Source organism: Megascapheus bottae, chromosome 30 (assembly GCF_031878675.1).
Source record: "Megascapheus bottae isolate mThoBot1 chromosome 30, mThoBot2.hap1, whole genome shotgun sequence".
NCBI classification, from domain to species: domain Eukaryota; kingdom Metazoa; phylum Chordata; class Mammalia; order Rodentia; family Geomyidae; genus Megascapheus; species Megascapheus bottae.
Window position 1 is genome coordinate 45745 of NC_143538.1, and position 18034 is coordinate 63778.

At 43.4% G+C, this 18034-nt stretch overlaps 1 protein-coding gene across 2 annotated transcripts in view; it reads right to left on the bottom strand.

Annotated features, from left to right (window-relative positions):
* Positions 1–16507, bottom strand: part of LOC150044044 (melanoma antigen preferentially expressed in tumors-like) — a 28063-nt gene extending 11556 nt beyond the window's left edge. Inside the window, exons 1-4 of one of the 2 annotated variants that reach the window (XM_090321842.1) lie at positions 16388–16507; positions 13019–13321; positions 11966–12544; positions 9810–10364 (exon numbers count right to left, since the gene is read on the bottom strand). In XM_090321842.1, coding sequence (XP_090177968.1) covers positions 9821–10364; positions 11966–12544; positions 13019–13311 — 1416 coding nt within the window. In that variant the 5' untranslated portion in view covers positions 13312–13321; positions 16388–16507 and the 3' untranslated portion in view covers positions 9810–9820. Of the gene's footprint in view, positions 1–9809; positions 10365–11965; positions 12545–13018; positions 13322–14907; positions 15804–16387 lie in introns of those variants that run through there. The other variant, XM_090321841.1, reaches the window with a different exon arrangement.
* Between the last annotated feature and the right edge of the window lie 1527 nt (positions 16508–18034).

The window sequence follows — 18034 nt, forward strand, 5'->3', positions numbered from 1 at the left end:
AGATACTGTGACATCATTTTGCCATTATGACACCCCATATATCATATTGACATCAAACCCATTGTGATATCATATCCATTATGACTTCACCAACAAAATACGACTTCATAATTCTATTGGGACATCATAATTCTACTGTGATACCACAATACATTGTGATACCATTCTTCCATTTTTTTTGACAACACAACCTATTTTGATCTCATAATAATTTGGACAACAAATGGCATTTGAGACACCCTGGATCATTTGTGAACTCTAGGATCATAGTTTTCATTGTGACATCACAAACACATTGTGACCGACCGCCCTCCCAACACCATTGTGCTACCACTAACTCATTAGGACATCACAAGGCAATTATGATATCATATATTATGACATTATATTGTTATTATGAATTCACAATTCCATTGTGATGTCAAAGACACCGTGACATCATCACCATTGTAGTATCTCCAGCTTATTGTGACATCACAAAACTTATAATATCATAATACTGTGGTATCATATTGCCATGACTTCAAATATTGTGTCATGCAAAAAAAATCCATTGTGACTTCATCCATGCTGTGACATAACATTGACACTGTGACATTGCAATTCATTGTGACTTCCCAAATCTATGACTTCATAACTGTGACATCTTTTTTTTTGCCAGTCCTGGAGCTTGAACTCAGGGCCTGGGCACTGTCCTTGGGCTTTCTCAAGGCTGGAGCTCTACCACTTGAGCCATAGCACCACTTCCAGCTTTTTCTATGTATGTAGTATCTAAGAATCGAACCCAGGCCTTTGTGCATGCTAAGCAAGCACTCTACCCCTCCTTTGTGACATCTTATGGACATTATGCCATCCCTGTCCCATTAGACCTCAAGGCCTCAAAATTATTGAAATCTAATAAAACTTATAAATGAGGTCATAGGGACATCAGGGTCTCTTGGGAATTCCTATTTTCATTTTCACCTAAAGACAATTCAGATTTGACATGATGACATCATATGCCATTACCACCCATTGTTATTCCATTGATGTTTTGATATTACATTGTCATTTTGATATCACCAACTCACTGTGACATGAGTGTTATAACATCACAGTACGTAAGACACCACAGCCCCATTGTGACATTAGAAACCCTTTGTGATCTCACTAACTCATTGTGACATCATAAAACCATTATGACCTCATAAAAATATTGAAAGCATGTGCCCATTGGGTGGTCATGGTCCCTGGGGAGTACATATCCTTATTTTCACCTAATGACAATTGACATTTCATGTGCCATGATGACATCCAACATCCATTGTAATATCACTAACCCATTGTGACATCACCAACTTTTTGCAATACCAATTCATTGTGACAGCATAAGTTGGTTGGTTATGAAATTGTAACATCACTGCTGTTATGACATCACAATCCCATTGTGATACCAAAAACCTAGTGTTAATATCAATGCTGTGACATTATCAATATATTGTGCTATCACAAACTATTAAGACAGCCTAACATTGTGACATCATATTTTCATTGTGGCATCACCTGTTTATTGGTGATAACACTAACTCATTGTGATGTCAGAAATGACATCACAATACTGTGACATTCTTAAAACTACTATGACATCACTTTCCCATTTTGACATCACAAATCTATTTTTCACAATATTTTGGACAACAAGTAGCTTTGGTACATTTCAATCCAATCATAAACTCATATCCTCATAGTGATGATAATTGGGATCGCATTTGTCATTGTGACATCATAAACCCACGAACATCTTGGCAACACGGTGACATCAACAATGCATTGTGACCCCCCCATGCATATCTGATATCACACTGTCATTTGGACAACAACCCACTGTGATGTCACATTGCACTATGATATCATAATATTGTGACATTAAATATCCATTGTGACAGCTTCAGCACTGTGGCATCACAAACCCTTTGTGATATCAGCAACCTTGTGACATAAGGAACTCACTGTGACAACCCAAAAGTATTATGTCCATATTATATAATACTCATATCATAAAATTTTTTAATCACTTGGCCATTGGAATATCGTGGTCCTGTGGGAACTCATATCCTTGCTACACAGTCACAACTGATATTTGACATGTCATAAAGACATTCAACGTCCATTGTGACATCATCCCCATCATGATATCATTACTCATTGTGACACTGCAAAACAATCACGATGTAAATTTCCCATTTGAACATCACAAACCCATTTTGACCCCATAATATTTTAGACAACAGATAGCCTTTGGGGTCATCCTGATACACTTGTGAACTAATATGCTCATAGTGATGTAACGATGGTTGGGATTACATCTGACATCATGATATCACAAGTAATTGTAACCTCAACAGCATCATGACACATCCAAATCATTGTGAAATCAAATACTGTGACACTATATTGCCAATATGACTGCGGAATCCCACTATTACTTCAACCTATTGTGACCTCATCCATGCTGATGTCATAGACATCATCATCAAGCTGTGACATTACCTTATGGTAACATCACAAAACTATAATGACCTCATAAAAATGAAGTAACATGGGCATTGGGGCATCACGGTCCCTTGAGAATTCATATTCTCATTTTCACCTAATGACAATTGGCATTTGCTAGGTAATAATGGATACATCCAACATCCATAGTAATATCAACAACCTACTGTGACATCACAATTGGGACACTGCCAACTCTTTGCAACAACACCAACTCCTCATGACATCACAAACTAGTTATGATATAGCACTGTGATATCACTTTGTCATTATGACATCACAATCCCATTGTGATACCAAAAACCCAGTGTGATATCACCATTGTGACATCACCAGCTTATAGTGACACCACCAACTCATTGTGACATTCCAAATCTATTATGACTTAATATTGTGAGTTTGCAAAACTATACTAACATGACTTTCTCATTTTGACATCAGAAACCTAGTTTCACCTCCTAATATTCAGGTCATCACATGGCCTTTGAGACATCACAATCCACTCATAAACTCATATCCTCATAGTGATATAATGGTTGTTGAGACCACAATTGTCATTGTAATATCAAAAACCCATTGTGCCCTCAGGAACCTTGTGGCATCACCATTCATTGTGACATTACAAATCAGTTATGACATTACAAATTATTACTACATCAAGCTCCCATTTCCTTTTTTTTTTTTTTGTGGGTCGTGGGGCTTGAACTCGGTCTGGGCCTGTCCCAGAGCTCTTCAGCTCAAGGCTACCACCCTACCCCTGGGCCTGGGTGCTGTCCCTGAGTTCTTCAGCTCAAGACCACCACCCTACTCTTGAACCAAGCCCCACTTCCCTGTTTTCTAGAGGTTATTTGAAGATAAGAGTCTCAGGTCCTTTTGTGCCCAGGCTGGCTTTGAACCTTGATCCTCACCTCTCAGCCTCCTGAGTAGCTAGGATTACAGGCGTGAGCCACCGCCACCATGCCTGGCTCAAGCTCCTCTTTCTATCACAACCTATTTTAACCTCATATTTTGAACAACAGATGGTATTTGGGACATCATGATTCATTTGTGAACCAATATCCTTATAGTTACATAATGATAGATGAGATGGCATTTGTCATTGTGATGTAAAAATCCATGTTAATAAATTCTTTAATTAAAAAAAAAGTTGGTTTAAGGGGCTGGGAATTTGGCCTACTGGTAGAATTCTTGCCTAGCACGCACAAAGACCAGGGTTCGATTCCTCCGTACCATGTACATAGAAAAAACTGGAAACTGCTATGGCTCAACTGGTAGATCACTAGCCTTGAGAAAGCCCCTGGACAGTGCTCAGGCCCTGAGTTCAAGCCCCAGGACTGGCAAAAAAAAAAAAGCAGAAAACAGAGACAGCCCCAGGACTGGCAAAAAAAAAAAAAAAGCAGAAAACAGAGACAGACAGTCACTACAGGACAGTAGATTCAATTTCTTTGCCTGGGATTCAAGGATCAAGTTCTTTTGTCACAGGGGAAACCTCTGGTGCTTTGAGGAACAAGTCCATGTTTTAATAGCTGGACTCTAGAGATGGGCTAACCGAACCATGGACTGGGACAGACTATCTGTTTCTGATGTTGTTACATTTTGGTTTTGTTGTTTGTAGAGGTGAGGGCTGAACTCAAGCCTTTCACCTGCCAGACAACTGCTCTTTCCTTGAGCTAAATCCCCAATCCCTGTTGTTTCTCTTTTCTTTTTCAGGTCTCAAAATCAGGATCATAGCTCCGTTTCTGTGCATCTCCAAATGCAGGCATGCAAAACTCACCCAGGTCTAGTTGTAGGATCTCAAAGGCCAAGACCCTTCCAAGACACTAAGTTTATTGCCTGGAGTGTTTCCATTTGAGCAGGGCCAAGAGCTCATATTTGCTCTCTGTGGTAGGCAGGTGGCCTCTCAGATCATAGAGCCTGGAGTCCCTCCCACCAAACTCACTTTCATACCTGGAAGCTAATCACACATGGAGTGCACTGTCACGATGAAAACTCAAAGCTATTTCTGTCCAGAGCTTCAGAAAGGTTCCAGGCCTTAGTTATACTTATGGAGTTCCTTGGGAAGGCTTAGAGAAGTAAGGGGACACAGAAAGGAATGACTTCCACACCCCTGCAGGTTCAGATGACTCTGAAGAAAATGCCGAGCCTTACCCTGGTAAACCCATAACTCCTCAGTGTCAAAAGCTGCCTTATCACAGCTCTCCTTTGGGCCATCCCCATTTCCAGTCTTGACTCCTTACATTCTGACTAGGCCAGACTTCTGTCCACACTCACATGGGGTTAAAAATCATTGTCTGGGCTCCTGGCCAGATGACATTCCCATGTAAAAATAGTTTTTGGGGTCCTAAGTGTAACCTTAGCTGAAAAAAGAACTAGTTAGAGAAGTCACCATAGTTTTTTAACTCCAGCTCTGCTCCCATCTGGAGGTTTGCAAGCTCCAAACACTTAAAAGACTTTGAACACACTTCAGATTTATTTGGTCTCCTTCACAAATCCTAATACCTTGTTTATTTCTTCGTACTACAGGGCTTCCTGGACAGCAATGCAATGTGTGAAGGCTTATGAAGGTCCTGAGAATCAGATCTGATGAGGGCAGTAAACAAGCATTTCCCTACAGAAGTTGGTTATATTGCGGAGGCAGTTTTGAGGGAAGTAATTCAGTGTGTTATCTATTTAAGTGTGAGATGTTTTAAAATGTTTCAGTGGCTGTGTCAGGTGGGTGCAAATTCTTTTCGTAAGTAAACTACCTTCATCTTTCTCTTTGCTTACCTCAAGGATGTGATCTAAACCTATTTAAAGGACATTATCAAAGAAGTAATTGTCCATCTTCTTCTCTAACCTAAATTTCTACAGCTTAAACAATCTCAATAGTCAGAGGGACATGTAAGAGCCAGAGAACAATCCTGGGCTGTTCACAAGGAGCACAGGCTATCCAGAGTCAGTGTCCTAAAGCCTCATTTCTATGTCCAGCCCGTCCTCTCTTGCTTCTCACATTTCTGAGTATCACAAGCAGCGATCAATGTAGAATGTATCCCATGGCTGGTCTGATAACAGTTTCCTGGCCCTTTTGCACCTGGACTTTGTACAAGAGTTGTCAAACCCAGCAATCAGGTGTGGAACTGCTGCTTTGTTATGGTGGTGAGGAAGGTTTACCCTTCATGTTTGTCACTCTCCTGGAAAGACATTCAGATGGCTACCTCCCATGGTACAAGCATATTAGAGGATTCCACTAAAGGCATAGCACACCCCCCCCACACACACTACCCCCATCTTGGCTGGCTTCACATCTAGATGAACCTATATGTATAGAGCTCAGCAGTGTCTTCTTGTTGTTATTGTTTTAAATTAATTTACAGTAGCTATAGATGTCACTGCTATGTGTTAGAAACTTTGTTCCACAGGATGGCCTGGACTGTCTGCCTGGTCTACAACTACTTGATAACTTCCTTTACCTTGTTTTCTGCAGAAACTTTCTATGAAAGTGGCAGTGAAAATTTCCAGTGTATTCTTTAGACTGTTCTGGATCAGGCTGAGATATAAGTTGACAAAGTTGGACAAGATTTGGCCTCGTGGTAGAGTATTTGCCTAGCGATGCACAAAGACCTGGGTTCGATTCCTGGGTACCAACACACAGAAAAAGCCAGAGAAAAGTCCAAGGACAATGTTCAGATGTTCAAGCTCTGAGTTCAAGGCCCAGGACTGGCAAAAAAAAAACTTTTTTACCTCCAATTAACCACCAGAAAACTGGAAATGACATTGTAGCTCAAGAAGTAGAAGGCTACCCTTGAGCTGAAGAGCTCAGGGACAGTGCCCAGGCCCAGAGTTTAAGCCCTATGACCAACAAAAACAAACAAACAAACAAACAAAAAAGCTGACAAAGTTGGGTAGAAGACAGACATTTGTGGCTGTGCCAGGAATTGGTGGGACTATTTGACATTATCCATACTAACATTTTTGCCCTGTGAAAGGAGTCTGGGTGCCAGGCCTTGTGCCTAATTTTCCCACCCCTTTTCTGTTCAGGCCTAGTCAGCACTGCACACAATATGTAACCATCAGTGGTATTCTCAGTCCTGAAAGAAGCACTCAATGGTTCACCTTATTCCTGAGCATATATCTTGATTTTTAGATTCCCTCTAAGAGCGACACCCAATAAGAATCAGCACCCTGGGTCTAACATTTACAGATGTTGGGGACCATTTTTCGCCTAGTAGGATAATGCAAAGATGTAAGGGCATCAGAAACTTCTTCACTAAAATAAAGTAAGCCATATACATCCCCTAAGACTCATCTCTGAATTGAATTTTTCAACAAATGCCTAAAAAGAAACATTTGTCTTTGCAATGTAGCCTAACCAGTTTACAAACCACACAATGGAGAAGTATGTATGGTCTACAAATGCTTGATAATTTCCTTTAGCTTGCTTTCTGCAGGGACCTTCAATGAAAGTGGCTGTAGAAATTTCCACTTCAGGGCAGGGAGTTTGGCCTAGTGGTAGAGTGCTTGTCTAGCATGCACGAACACCCAGGTTCGATTCCTCGGTACCACATACATAGAAAAAAGCTGGAAGTGGTGCTGAGGCTCAAGTGGTAGAGTGCTAAGCCTTGACAAAATCCAAGGACAGTGCTCAGGCCCTGAGCCCAAGACTGGCAAAAAAGAAAACAAAAAGAAAAAAAGAAAAGAAAAGAAATTTCCACTTCAATCCAACACTTAATTCATAGCAGCATTTTACTACTTCATATTTTCTGCCATAGTTCCAATACAGGGGATAAGTTTCTGTAACTCCAGACTTCCATGTGTCTAAGTTCAAGACCTACAAGAAGGATGTCAAATATACCTGGTCTCTCATCCCCTAAAACAAAAGACTACCTTGATATTCTCCATGTTCTCATGTCTCCTTTACCCAAACTTCATGATCCATGATGGTTTCTCACCATCCTCCTTCCATTTCCTCAGTGGTAATCACCATTCCCCAGAATCCTTTCCTTGCTTCCAGTTCCTCACAGGCACTTACCTTTCCCTTAAGCTCTACCTGCTTATCCAGCACTTCAGAGCCATCCCGCCCCCTTTCCTGTGTGAACTTTGCCTTCCACAGATTTCATAAGTCTGCCTGGAACATTTAATGTCTATGTTTAAAACTCCACGGTTTCAGCACATATTCCCCTGACTCTCTAATACAACTCAATTCCCAAGAAATTAAACACCTCTCCTTGTCTTCTTTCCCCTGGAAAGCACTTCACTCTGCCTCTGTACTGACACGACCATCTTGTCCTCTGATCCAAAAGAAAGCATTTTACCCTCGTCAGACACTGAGGCTGCTGGCTAAAGACCCAGTTGAGAAAGACATTTTATCTCTCTCCAAAACATAGCACAAATTTAATCAAGTGATCGCTTGTTTTGTGAGAGTGGCCTTGTATGGGCATTCATATTAAGAACAGAAGCCTAGCATTGTGGCTCATGCCTGTAATCCAGCTACTCAGGAGGCTGAGATCTGAAGATCACAGTTCAAAGCCAGCCTGGGCACTAAAGAATGTGAGATTCTTATCTCCAATTAATCACTAGAAAACAGGAAGTGAAGCTGTAGCTCAAGGGGTAGGGTGGTAGCCTTGAGCTGAAGAGTTCAGGAACAGCACCCGGGCCCAGAGTTTAAGTAACATGACCAACCGAAAAAAAACAAAAACAAAAACAAATACTAAACCAGAAAAGTCTATCCAATGAACACTACTGTAAGTTTGTGTTTTCTATTTTTCCATATTTCTGATGTAACTATTTTCCTCTTTAATCTATAAAAACTTGTCTCTTCAAATAGCAAATAGCTCAAACTGCTCACTAGTATACAAAACTTATCAATTCTCTACTTGTTGAAGTATTAGAAATGGAAGAGTTTTTAGATATGGCTACTGCCACCCAGAGGGAAACCTGTGCTTTGCTTGGGAAAGACTGCTGCCTTGGTGCTAAATTTCAGGTCAAGCTCAAAGAACACTCATAAATTAACCTATCAAGTCTCTGATGAAGCTCAAAAGAAACTATCTGGTCAGAGATCCTGGCCTCATTTCTTCAAGTGACTGAACTCCTACCTACTTTATTCCTTTTTGACACTAGAACTCACTTTATTAACTTCTTACTCAGAGTTCTTTCTGCATGCACTAGGCTAGAGGTTTAAGGATACCATCCATACTGTCTGACCCTCCAGTGCCTCTTAGTTCCATGGAGCGCATATAATGCCATAATATTCTATTCCAAAACCTATCAGAGCTTGATGTAGCTTGGTGAACTGCTCCATATTCATGTGTTGGATAGTAGGTTAGGACATATCTATAAGCCTACCAGCTCTGAGTAAATCTAAGATGAGATAACCACAGCACTAGGGCCAGGAGTTTGGCCTAGTGGTTAAAGTGCTAGCCTAGCATGCACAAAGACCCAGGTTCGATTCCTTGGTACCACATACATAGACAAAAGCCGGAAATGGTGCTGAGGCTCAAGTAGTAGAGTGCTAGCCTTGAGAAAGTCCAAGGATAGGGCTCAGGCCCTGAGCTCAAGCCCAGGACTGGCAAAAAAAAAAAAGAGATAACCACAGCACTAAATCCAAGACTGGATTCATTCTTCTCTTCAGGAAGAGGGTATGTGAAAGACTGTCTCCCCTTAAGGAGATATAGCAGACAGTCAGATTGATACCCAGGTCAAGGTAGAATGTGGAGGTAACACAAGCACCTGAAATGGCCCCCCATGAGATGCAGAAGCACCAATTTGATGAGAATTCAAACTATTCTCCAAGAAAAAAACAAAGAGCAGAGAACTCCATAACCCCATAAAAGCCTGTTGCCAACCCTACATTGGTACCTTTCCCACATCAGCAGCAGAAGCAGCACTAGCAACAGCAGTAATATGCTTTTATAGTGGCCTAATAAATAGGTTTCTACTAATCTTTTCTCAGTAAATTCTTCTAACTCTTAACTTTAGAAAGTATCCAACTTCTAAGTTACAAAAGCAGATTCACATATCACACAGCATACCAAATAATTTATACTAAAGTTCCTTTAATTGTGGCTATTTCTTACATTCATCAATGCAGGGACAATTCTTGCATCCTTCCCTACCCCTCTAAAGTTTCATAGTCTCATTTGTAACTATTCAAGATATTTTTGACAATGACCAAACTGCCCCAAGTCAATGTCTAACTTCCGTCTGCTTACCATGAGTAGTTCTTTGTGACTGGGGCTTCTGCAATTTGTGGGCTTCAGTGTCCACTTGCCCAGAACAAGGCTGTGGATGTGGCTACTTACCTGTGTGGATGCTACCAGGGCATGGGCCACAGGTCACTGAAGGGCCACTCACGATGAGGACAGGGTTTGCCCCTGAGCCACTCCATGTCTGACCTTCCCAACTCTTGTAGCATTTGCATCAGCTTGGCTTGTAGGGTGGCAAGCAACCCATCTCCAACATGCTCGTAAAACTCCAGTGGTGCAGGGTATCGCACACGTCTTAATCTAGTCAATCCAATGGTGTGGCGCAGGACTCTCAACAGCACATTTATGGAGATGGGATTCCCAGAAAAGCAAAAGGTTGTGAGCTGGGAACAGTGTCTCAAGGCAGGCAGAATGGCAGTGAGCTGGAGGTTCATGATCCCACATTCCTCTAGGCTTAGGACCTGGAGGGTGCTTGAGACATTTTCTAGCAGTGCTTCCAGAGTCTCAGAACTTATGTCCATCAGGATGACCCTATTTAGACATAGTCCCCTTAGCTGTCTTGTATTGGGGCACTTGGACAGATTCATCAAGTCTGATTCCAGAAGCAGACAATTGGTGAGAGAGAGGATCTTCAAGGGGCTCCTCAGGCACCTGTGGACAGACACAATAGTCAGTGCTGGGGACTGATGGTAATGGGTAGTGGCCAATGAGGAGAACTCATGACTCAATACACCCAGTGGAGCAAAGAAAAACCCCAAGGTGTCTGAAGATTGTCGCCCAATCTTCAGGCTGTCATACTGTGAAGAGGTCTTCCATTAAGGCCAATGTACATATAGTCCTTTCTACATTGTTAACCTTTCTGTGGGACTGGGTCAAGTGAATAAGATCTCACCCATTCTCTTCTCTTATCTACTGAGGAGAACAAAGCAAACACAGATTAAGGTAAAAGGACCACAGGAATTATGCAGAAAAGAATCTGAGCCTAAGTCTCAAGAAAAGAAGGACATTAGATTCAGAGACATAAATATACATGCCTTCAATTAATAACCTGGAGAAAAAATAATTTCTTAAAGTAAAAAAGCAGAAGCAGCATCAGAAGATAAAGACGACACAGCAGCTAAACACAAAGATGAAAAGAGGATCAGCAGCAGCAGCAGCAACAACTAAACACAAATCAGGCTTTCTTCCAACAACTGTGTTGGCCAAGACACCTATATCACCTGGTATATGAAGCTACTAAAATATCCTTCTACAAAGTACAAGCACAGGAGGTACAAAGCCCTCAAAACGTCTGCCAGCTGCAGAGATCAACTTCAGACTTTATTATCACTTAACCACCTATTACTGTTTACAATTCCTCATTCCCCTTCATTTCTAGAATCACCTATTTCATATATACTCTCTCACATAAGTGCAAATTCATGTTGAAATTGGATCCCCATGATGATAAAAGACATTAAGTAGAACTGTGAAGAGTGTTAAGACTGTACTGTTATAATCATTGGATCAATTTATCAATGGGCTGTCTAAAGAAGAAATCCTTTATAAAGTCTGGTTTGTCTAATTCTCTCTGTCTCACTCTCCGCGTGTGCACGTGTGTAAGAATCACTATGTAGGGCCAGGAGTTTGGCCTATTGGTAGAGTGCTTGTCTAGCATGCACGAAGACCCAGGTTCGAGTCTTCAGTTACCATATACATAGAAAAAAAGCCAGAAGTGGTGCTGTGGCTCAAGTGGTAGAGCTCTAGCCTTGAAAACCCAAAGAACAGTGCTCAGGTCCTGAGCTCAGCCCAGGACTGGCAAAAAAAAAAATCACTATCTCAAAGACAAAATTCTGGGAAGCCTTGCAAATGCTAGAATTACAGGTGTAAACTACCTCATGCAGTGTCATTACATTGTTTGAGCATATACAGTCTCTGGACCACAAAAACCCTTTTATTCTAGTAGTTTACCAGAACAGAAACTATCACTGGATGTTTTCCACTGGACATCAACAAGATCTGTGAGCCAAAATAAAATACTTTTCTACATAATTTAAGATAATTGTACCCAATCTGTGCAACTGTAAAATTCTAATACAAAAGGGACAAAGATTGCCTCTAAACTGTTTGGACAGATACCACACTTGGGAACAAGACAAATGCTGACATTCAGGACACACTAATTGTGGGTGTCACAGAGCAAAGATGCTTTATTCTTCCTAAAATGAATACAGATTTGTCCTATTCTACAGAGGAAATGTAATATCCCTCACCTGAGCAGAACGCACAAGGAGCCTTCAAGGGAGCTGATAGATTCCAAATGAAGCTCCTGGAGGTGATGCAGACTAAGCAACTGAGAGCTGAACGTCTCCACAAACTGCTCCTCCTCCTCCCAGGAGCTACACTGGGACATCGGTGTCTGAGACAGGAAGAGTCTATGCAGTTTACCCATGTATGGCAGAAGAGAAAGAAGCTTCCCCAGGACTGATAATTTCCAGTTACAGATCAGTTCCAAGTCCTGGACACAATACAGCCTTACCATTTTCAAGACCTTCATATTTTGCACAGACAGTGCAAAAATTCTCAGCTTGTTACAGTATAAGTGTAGTGCACCTTTCCACTGCTTAGTCTTTTCAATAAGAGAAGTGAGCCATTCATCATGGCTGCCAATACTGAGGTAGAGATCAATGAACACCTTCAGAGGAGCCCTGGGCTCTTTCGCTCCCATACTGGATCCATCCACGTTTACCTTCATCAATGGCAGGATGGTCTGGGACAGTGAGCACATACCATCTGTGCTACCAGACCATATAGTTTTCTGACATAGATCCAGTACTTGCAGTTTCCGCTGCCTGTGGATAAAAAAGATGATTAACTAAAAATAAAAAGAGTAGTCTCAGAATGAAGGTAAAGGTCAAATATAAACATGAAACCTAAAACCCAGGTATCAGCTGCTGCCTCCCTTCTCTCCTGGGATCTTGCTTTTTCCTCTGAATTTTTCTCTCTTAGGGCTGTCTCTGTTGTCTATCCATTTATTATCTATCTGTTCTTCTACTCGTATGTTTAACTTTGTGTTACTGATCATAAAGGCCTCAGAAGAGCTATGTAAGTGCTCTTAGGATCTATTTCCCATACCTTTAAGTGACACTGGGAAGGAATGCAGACATATTCCTTCAGTCAACTGTGCATTATATGGTGGCTCATTCTGAGGAGACACCAGCAATTGTTTTTTTACTAGCACTACCTAATCTCCGCTCTAAAGGCCTCAGACTCTCACTGCATCATGTGAGACTCCCAGGACTTGCAGGTGACTGGGTCCTTCTCACCTAGGGCAAATGTCTTCAGCAAGCAGGGCATCGAGCCCACTGAGTACAGCTTGGAAGTTCTCCTGGTGTGGCTGCCCTTTCTTCACCAGGGTCCCCAGAGGGAGGCAGGCGAAGGGCCAGGCCTGCACAATCCTCTTCACACTCTCACTGTGTCTCCCAGTATAGGCTGCCGTGAACAGAGGTGGGAAGAGCTCTACCGGCAGCTCTTCCAGAGCAGCAATGACCAATGCATCATCCTTCAGCAGGCTCTGTACAGCCAGCTCCAAGAGGCTCGGTGGGCCACATGTACTCATCCTGATGACTCTGTTGGGGAAAAAAATGCTGGGGAAACATGCAGGCACTTAGGTAACCTTCTCAGGCTGAGCACGAGCAACATTTTCTTCCACCCTCCAGACAGATCAATCCAGGACCAGTACCATTGGTCAGGAAACAGCATGGGAAATTCGGTCTGAGAAAAATACCTTCTAAATTCTGTGGCCACAAAACCACATCTGTGCCTCTCCCGACAACAGGACCAACATCTGGCCCAGAGCTGAAGGAAGCAAAATAATCACTACCCCTGCCTCATAACCCACATTGATCATACTAATTCTAGCCTTCCTGAAAAGTGAATACCAAGGAGCTTAAAAGCTGGCACAGCCTTTTTGTGGAGAAAGGGGTGAGACTGTACTTCTCAAAAATTCCCAGCACTAGGAAGGCTTGGGCTTTGTGTATTTTTCAATTTTGAGATATGTGCCTTATGTATTAGTTAGTATTCTGATTAGTCTGATTCCCAAAATGCCAAACACATGAATGTTTTATGTACACTTCACATACAGATACTCGGATCTTTTATATAACATTTAAAATTTTCTAGTACAGATTACCTGTACAAAGGCAATCCATTTGGTTTATTTGGTATTTTAAATAATTCTAGGCATAAAAATAAAACTTCATATGTAGGATTTCCCAATTTGATATCATATTAGCTATGAAAATATTTTCAATGTTAGTACATATTAGGTTTCAAGTTTTCTAAACTGAGATGTTCTTCTGTATTTGATAAGAACAAGGGAATGATAATGCGGCATGGCCCACACTGTTTCCTTCTTGGCTACAGCAAACATTAAGACTTTAACACAAGAATAGTACATAAGTAGGCTCAGCAGATTACCTGTCTAGCAAGCACAAGCTCTAGACCAAACTCTAATACTTCCAAGGCAGAAAGAAAACAAAGAATCCCAGCTGGACATTATACTTCACATCTGTACTCTAAGCTGCTTAAAAGGTGGATGTGAATGTATCATGTACCAAGGCTGTCTCAGGCAAAAACATCCACTATCTGGAAAACATGAGGGCATGTCTCTAGTGTAAAACACTTACCTAGTGAGTAACAGACCTTAAGTTCCACTACAATTAGTTAAAGTTAAAAAAAAAATAGGTACCTACAACAATGTCAAAATAGCAACTGTATATGATGTACATTTAGTCAGGGAGCTAAACACACTGAATGCAAGATCTGACCATGCAAAGCCAACATGTCACACCTAACATGCCAGGAATTGATGATGCATAATCCGAAAGTTAATGACACATTAACCCAGTTTATAAAACTGAAAACCTGTGTCCACAGACCTGTCAGTCAGCTCTTGAGTGCTTGACATCCCTAAGCACATGTTGTAAAAATGACCTCACTTTGTGAGAGGGGTCTCCGGTTAACTAGAATGCTCCTTGTAAGAGGACCTAGACAGACTTGCACAAAATGCTCTTGGAGGGAAATGCAGCATCTAAGAAAATAAAGGCTGCTCCTATTTCTGCTTTCCCTGCAAAGTGTGTCAGAATTCAGAGTTCTTCAAACTCTTCAGTACCAAGGACAGTGGTGAACTGGAAATGATTAGAAGACATCTTACCTGATGCTGTCTTCTGTACACACTGGCCACACTCAGATTGGAATCAAGTTTTATAATGCTTCCTTTACCAGAGGCCCTGTCCTGTCAGTCCACAGCTTCAGCACAAGTGTAAGAGCAGTAATCAGAAAGCAAGTAGACATAGCTGGTCAACGGTGGCTCAGGCCTGCACTCCTAGCTGTTCAGAAGGCTGAGATCTAAGGAGCATGGTTTGACACCAGGAAAATAAGACTCTTTTCAACCTGAAGAGTGCTAGTCCTGAGTAAAAATGTTCAGGGACAAGCCAGGGTGGCTCACACCTGTAATCTTAGCTACTCAGGAGGCTGAGATGTGAGAGTCAAGGTTCAAAGCCAGCCCAGGCACAAAAGAACCTGAGACTCTTATCTCCAATTAACCTCTAGAAAAATGGGAAGTGATGCTTGGCTCAAGGTTAGGGCAGTAGCCTTGAGCTGAAGATCTGAGGCACAGTGCCCATGCCAACTTCAAGCCCCATGACCCACCCAAAAAAAAAAAAAAATGTTCAGGGACAGTGCCCAATCCCTGAGCTAAGGCCAGAACCCACCAACACACACACACACACACGCACACACAAAGTCAGGGAGACTGGGTTTTCATACATGTAATTTTGAAGCAATATATTGCTTGGAGAAATTGAGTACTGTGGACTCCACTTTGTCCTCTCAGTTCATTTTGCATGTTGACGGTATCATTTTGTAAAAATCAGAAGCACACAGGTATTTCACCTCCCCTTTTGAATATCCTCCTTTTGGTCTCACAGTCTGTGAATGCACAGTGCATTTCTTTTGGATTAGTATAGGTGCTTGACAGTGAGGCCTAGGGCATCCTACTTGAGGAATTTGCTTTGGTTTGTTTTTTTGTTTTTTTTTTCCCCCTCAGGGAGCCACAACTCCACTTCCAGATTTCTGGAGGGTCACTGGAGGAGTCTCAGGGAACCTTCCTGGAGGGGGGCGTGGAGAGGGAAGAGAGGATCCTCAGGGCTCAGCCTCGAGTGGGTGGGATGCACCCCCTTCCCCCCTCCCTCCTCCCTTCTTGTGTGGTTTTGGACTACGGGGGAGGGGGAGGGGGGCCTCACACCACACTCATTCCATCTTTTATTGTTTTGTTTTTCTGGTGCCCAAAGCTTAGCCACTTCTCTTTAGTGACCGGGCGCCCCAGGCCTTGGCGCCCCAGACTGCGACCCCCTCCCCCGAAGGCCCCGAGTCCCGCCCTGGCGTCCGCCACCCACCCACCCCCCACACACCCACCCCCTGCCGCCCACCCCTGCTCTCGGCAGCCAGGCCCCATAGGCCTAGACCCCGGCTCGGTGCGCTCCGCCCCTGGCGGGAGGCCCGAGCCGCCCGGGCCTCGCGCGGCCCCCGGGCCCGCAGTCGGAGGGAGGTGGGCGGCGCCCTGGGCCGGCAGGGCCGGGAGGGAGCCGGGAGGGAGCCGGGGCCGCCCGCCCGCCAGCCGGGTGAGTGTTTACCTTCGCTCCCGCCCGCGCCTCCTCGCGCCGCGCGTCCTCGCGCCGCGTCTTCCCCCGGTGTCCGCCGCCACCGCCGCCGCAGCCGCCGCCTCGCGCAGCCCCGGCCGGCCGAGGAAGGCCGGGATGACTCAGCGATTTCGCCGATTCCCGCCTCTCCGACTTCACGTGTGAAATCTCGCGATATCCCCGATGGGGCCAACGGGGGGGACGACTCCTTGAGCCCCAGGCCTGGAAGTCACTGCAGGCGCTGGCGGCTCCGGAGGCTGGGACTGGAGGACCGCGGTTCGAAGGCAACCCGGGGTAGGAAAGTCTGTGAGACTCTGACCCCAGGAAACCCCAGGAAAACCCCAGGAAACCCCAGGAAACCGGAAGTGGCCCAGCCTTGAGCTGCAGAGCTTCCGGAAGGCGCCCAGGCCCGGAGTTCAAGTCCCAGAACCGACAAGAATCACGTCAGCATCCATATCCATGAATCACACCCGGGATTCCCACTCACTCAGGTGCCTGAGAACTGCAGAACAGAGGTTCGAAGCCAGCCAGGGCAGGGAAATCCCATGAGACCCACGTCCACTCAGCCAGAAGGGGAGCTGCAGCTAACGTGGAAGGGCGCTACCGGTCAACCACTAAAGGCGCAGGGACCGGGCCCAGGCCTTGAGTTCAAACCAAAACTTCTGAAACCCCACCGCAGAGAAAGTGATGGTGCAGTGCGCCTGTCGAGACAGGGCAGAGCCAGCCTGGCGTCCCTTATCCTCCTGCAGCAGGAAGGCCAGCCCCACATGGACGCCAGTAATCCTCTGCCTCTGGTGTTCTGTTCCAGCAGAAAAAGACGAATGAAGATAAAACTCACAGCAAAAACACCTTAGGAGAAGAGCAGGAGAGAAAGAATTCACCTTGGAAGTGGCCCTGTGACTCAAGCGGTAGAGCTCTAACCTTGAGCTAAAAAAAGAGCTCAGTGACAGTGCCCAAACCCAGAGCTCAAGCCCCACGACCGACAGGGAAAAAAAAAAAAGGAAATAATGGGGCTGGGAGCATGGCCTAGTGGTAGAGTGCTCACCTAGCATGCATGAAACCCTGTCCTCGATTTCTTGGTACCATAGCTGAAAGCGGTGCTGTGGCTCAAGTGACAGAGCACTATCCTTCAGAAAGCCCAAGGACAGGGCTCAGGCCCTGAATTCAAGCCCCAGGATTGACAAAAAAAAAAAAAAGAATCTTGGCAGGATTTCATTTGAGAAAAGTTTCTTTATACAATATCAAAACATTAGGAAACTCAAAAATATTCTACGGAACAAGTATTTCTGGTGTTCATTTAATACATTAGAAGTGTTAATTTATCAAAAACATAATTTTGTTAATCATAAAGCCTGCCTGATGTTTAGGTAAATCTTGTATTATAGCATGGGAACTTTGTATTGAATTGATATATTTGAAAGCAGTGTCATTGTTAGCAAATGAAGAATCACCAATAACCTTAACAGTTTATTATTCTTGAGGAACTTTTTCTTTTTCAAACATCTACTAGAAATGTTAGTGCTATTTCATAGTTGTAATAACACTGGAAGAAAAATTTAACCTAAAGCATGCATTTTATTGTGATTATGACTGAAGATTCCTGTTAGACACATTTTCTAAACTAATTCTCAAATAATAATT